Below are 3924 nucleotides of genomic sequence, written 5' to 3'. Positions count from 1 at the left end.
ACACACATTTAAGAAAATAAAAGAAATTAAATAAACATGACAAATGCATACAACGCCATTTCAAAACTAAACATTTAAATGAAAGCAAAAAAATATGAAAAGAACAAAAGGTATTAGAGTATAATAATGATTCTAACATAACACTAAGCCAAACACCAAAAAACAACTACATGTGTATGTACAGCCACACACACATACATACATATACATGTATATAAATACATGCAATATATATATATATATGACTTCATTTCCATTTTGTATGTTGAAGTACTGAAATAACTCAAATTAAGTAAAAAACCTATATAGACATAATAAAAAACTAATAAAATGACAACATTACTACAACTGTAAAATAGATAACTAATACAATCAAACTACAATTTAGTAATCCTAAAAAAAAAAATTTATATTATTATTATTATATTTTTTAATTCATTAATGTGAATTAATTTGTGATTTCAGGATTTGCTATACTGAAAATGCCTCTAAATGTTTATTGTTGGCAAAAATCATAGAATAGGCTATTTTTTTTCTTGTAGTAATCATAATTTTCTGTTAATTTTTATATTCAGATCTGAAATATTTAATTGAGTAAAAAATGTTTTGATGTAAAAAATCATAGATTTTTTTTAATAGTAAATATAATTTTATGTGTTTTATACTCGGCTCTAAAATATCGAGTAAAGACTTTTATTGTCAAAAATCATAGAATTTTTATTTATAGTCAATAATAACGGTCTGTGTCTTATACTCAGCTCTGAAATATATTTAATTGAGTAGAAATTGTTAAAAATCATTAACATTTTTAGAGTAAATATCATTTTCTGTATCATATACTCGGCTCTAAAATATTAAATTGAGTAGAAAAGTTTTATTGCCAAAAATCATATAATTTTTTTAATAGTAAACAATGATCTATTTTATACTCCGCTGTAAAATATGTAATTGAGCAGAAACTGTTTTATTGTCAAAATGATACAGTAGGTTTATAGTAAATATAAAATCTGTATTTTACACTCATTGAGTAGAAACTGTTGTATTCTCAAAAATCAGATTTATTCAATATATTTTTGTATTTTATACTCGGCTCTAAAATATTTAATTGAGTAGAATTTGCAATTGATAAATGCAAATATGTATATGATTTTTAGTTTAACTTCATTTAGGCAATAAATACAATTTTGTTTTGACATTTTAACTCGAAATGAAAAGGAAATTAGACTAAAGTATTTCTTGCTCTCTGAATCATGATAAACAGAAAGATGCTTATAAATAAATAGTCAATGACTAATGTGTTGAAATAGTTTGATTCAAATACATTCATTTTGTTCTTGGTATTATTATTAAACATAACGTGAGCCTTCTCTCACCAGGTGGACAAACACATCCGAAGGCTGGATGCCGATCTCGCTCGCTTTGAGAATGAGCTGAAGGAAAAGTTGGACGTCAGTGGCTACGAAAGTCCAGACAACAGAACGGCCAAGAGTAAGACAGACTGTGGCTTGATTTGGCCAAATATAACATATGTCATAATCAACATGATGTACGAGGAGAATAAAACCAAACTGCTGTCCTTCGTAGAAGTAGGCGGTCGAGGAAGCCTGAAGGAAAAACGGCGGCCGAAAGGAAGAGGACGCAAACCTTCAGACGACGACTCGCCACGGAAAAAGAAAACGAAGAACAGGTGAGAGTCACAGAGCACGAACTTTAGAGGAACAGTTCAACCGCAAATGAAAGCTTATTAGGATGAGTTTGTTTCTTCATCGGATTTGGAGAAATACAGCATCGCATCACTGTCTCACCAATGGAAGTGAATGGGTGCCGTCAGAGTCCAAACAGCTGATAAAAACATCACAATAATCCACAAGTAATCCAACTAATCTTGTGAAGCCAAAAACTGCGTTTATAAGAAACAAATCCATCATTAAGACGTTTTTAACTAAAATACTATCCATAATTACGCTTCCTCCGGTGAAAAAGTGGTCTGGTCTGAATCAGGAGAGAAATCTGCACAGATCAAGCAGCAGTCCAAAACAGCTCTAAACAAACATGTGACCCTGCAGCACAAAAGCAGTGTTAAGTCGCTGGGGTATATTTGTAGCAATAGCCAACAATACATTGTATGGGTCAAAATTATACATTTTTCTTTTATGCCAAAAATCATTAGGATATTAAGTAAAGATCATGTTCCGTGAAGACATTTTATAAATTTCCTACCGTAAATATATCAAAACTTAATGTTTGATAAGTAATATGCATTGCTAAGAACTTCATTTGAACAACTTTAAAGATGATTTTCTCAATATGATTTTTTTGCACCCTCAGATTCCAGATTTTCAAATAGTTGTATCTCGGCCAAATATTGTCCTATCCTAACAAACCATACATCAATGGAAAGCTTATTTATTCATGTATAAATCTCACTTATGACTGGTTTTGTGGTCCAGGGTCACATATGTGGGTTGATGTTATGTGGACTTTTTCACTGGAGGAAGTGTTATTATGTTTTATGGACATGGGATTTTAGTTAAAAACGTCGTAATGATTGATTTGTTTCAGCTTTTGATGTTAACTGATGGACTGGTGAGGTGTGGATTATTGTGATGTTTTTATCAGCTGTTTGGACTCTCATTCTGACGGCACCCATTCACATCCATTGCTGAGCAAGTGATGCAATGCTACATTTCTCCAAATCTGATGAAGAAACAGACTCATCTGCATCTCGGATGTTTACTCAAAAATACAGGTTTGAAGTGACATTTACGTTGTTTTCTCGTCTCCGCAGCCCTGAGTTCTCTGAATCCATCCTTCCAGTTCACCCGTCAGACGTCTTAGACATGCCCGTTGACCCCAATGAGCCCACATACTGCCTGTGCCACCAAGTGTCATACGGAGAAATGATCGGATGCGACAACCCAGACGTACGACGTGACGCTTTAAACGGTTTACTAGCATTTCCTCATAGTATTTATTTAACCAAAATGCCTTTGTTAACAGTGTCCCATTGAGTGGTTTCACTTCGCTTGCGTTGATCTGACAACCAAACCCAAAGGGAAATGGTACGTCGGTCTGTTCACGAGAACCCGGCAATATCTCTGTTTCCAACATCAGAAAACAACGTCTCTTTTCTGTCTTCCAGGTTCTGTCCACGATGCACCCAGGATCGAAAGAAAAAATGAGATGCACATTTGTAACGTTGAGAGATTACATTTCTATATGAATATATACGTATGCATATATATATATATATATATGTATTCTGTCTAAGTGGTAAAATAGGATAATATATACTCCTTGGCCATGATGAAATATTCGAGGGTCGCGAGGAAACAAAGTTTTTATTTTTCAAAGTACTTAAAATGTTTCCATATGTTTAAGTTTCATTCTGTGGTGTCAAATTGTCATTTTCAGACAATCTAGGATATATTATATATGATATACATATATTTTTTTTCTTTTTACTTACTGATTAGTATGTATTTAAATTTTACGAAGCTTCAAGCAAATATCATGTCATTGTGCTTTGCTCGTGAAATGTTTTTAGCGTGGCACAAGTCGTTCGAAAGAATTTTGCACACTTTTAACACGCTGAATTCGGCAGCAAACATGATTTGTATTTGCCGTTCTTGCACTTAAAGTATAATGCGACTACTTTTTTTCTGCAACTATCGATTTGCGTTGAAATTCAACTTGTTGTTCAAGCAGAGTGAAACTTTGAAGTGCAAGTGATACGTTTTATTGTTATAATTATGTAATTACAGACGATAATCCAAAATCTCACTCAGCATAAGTGCCGTTGTTTAAGTTTCTTTTTTCCCCATTCAAATGTTGCTTTATCCTTCGTTATTAGCAAGAATATTTTGCAGAACTTAAAGGAACACTCCACTATTTTTTAAAATAGGCTAATTTTCCAACTCCCCT

General features: G+C 32.7%; 1 protein-coding gene across 1 annotated transcript in view; it reads left to right on the top strand.

The window, feature by feature from the left end:
* The window catches only part of LOC107574595 (inhibitor of growth protein 5-like), an 8187-nt gene extending 4263 nt beyond the window's left edge, over positions 1-3924 (top strand). The window contains exons 5-8 of the mRNA XM_016261042.1: positions 1585-1687; positions 2789-2924; positions 3001-3062; positions 3143-3924. Of these exons, the coding sequence (XP_016116528.1) occupies positions 1585-1687; positions 2789-2924; positions 3001-3062; positions 3143-3182 (341 nt within the window). The 3' untranslated portion in view covers positions 3183-3924. The remainder of the gene's footprint in view (positions 1-1584; positions 1688-2788; positions 2925-3000; positions 3063-3142) is intronic.

The sequence above is a fragment of the Sinocyclocheilus grahami genome, unplaced genomic scaffold (genome assembly GCF_001515645.1).
Source record: "Sinocyclocheilus grahami isolate Dianchi unplaced genomic scaffold, SAMN03320097.WGS_v1.1 scaffold2281.1, whole genome shotgun sequence".
Taxonomy (NCBI): Eukaryota; Metazoa; Chordata; class Actinopteri; order Cypriniformes; family Cyprinidae; genus Sinocyclocheilus; species Sinocyclocheilus grahami.
Note: the sequence above shows the minus strand (reverse complement) of the source record. Positions and strands in the feature narration are given on the sequence as shown.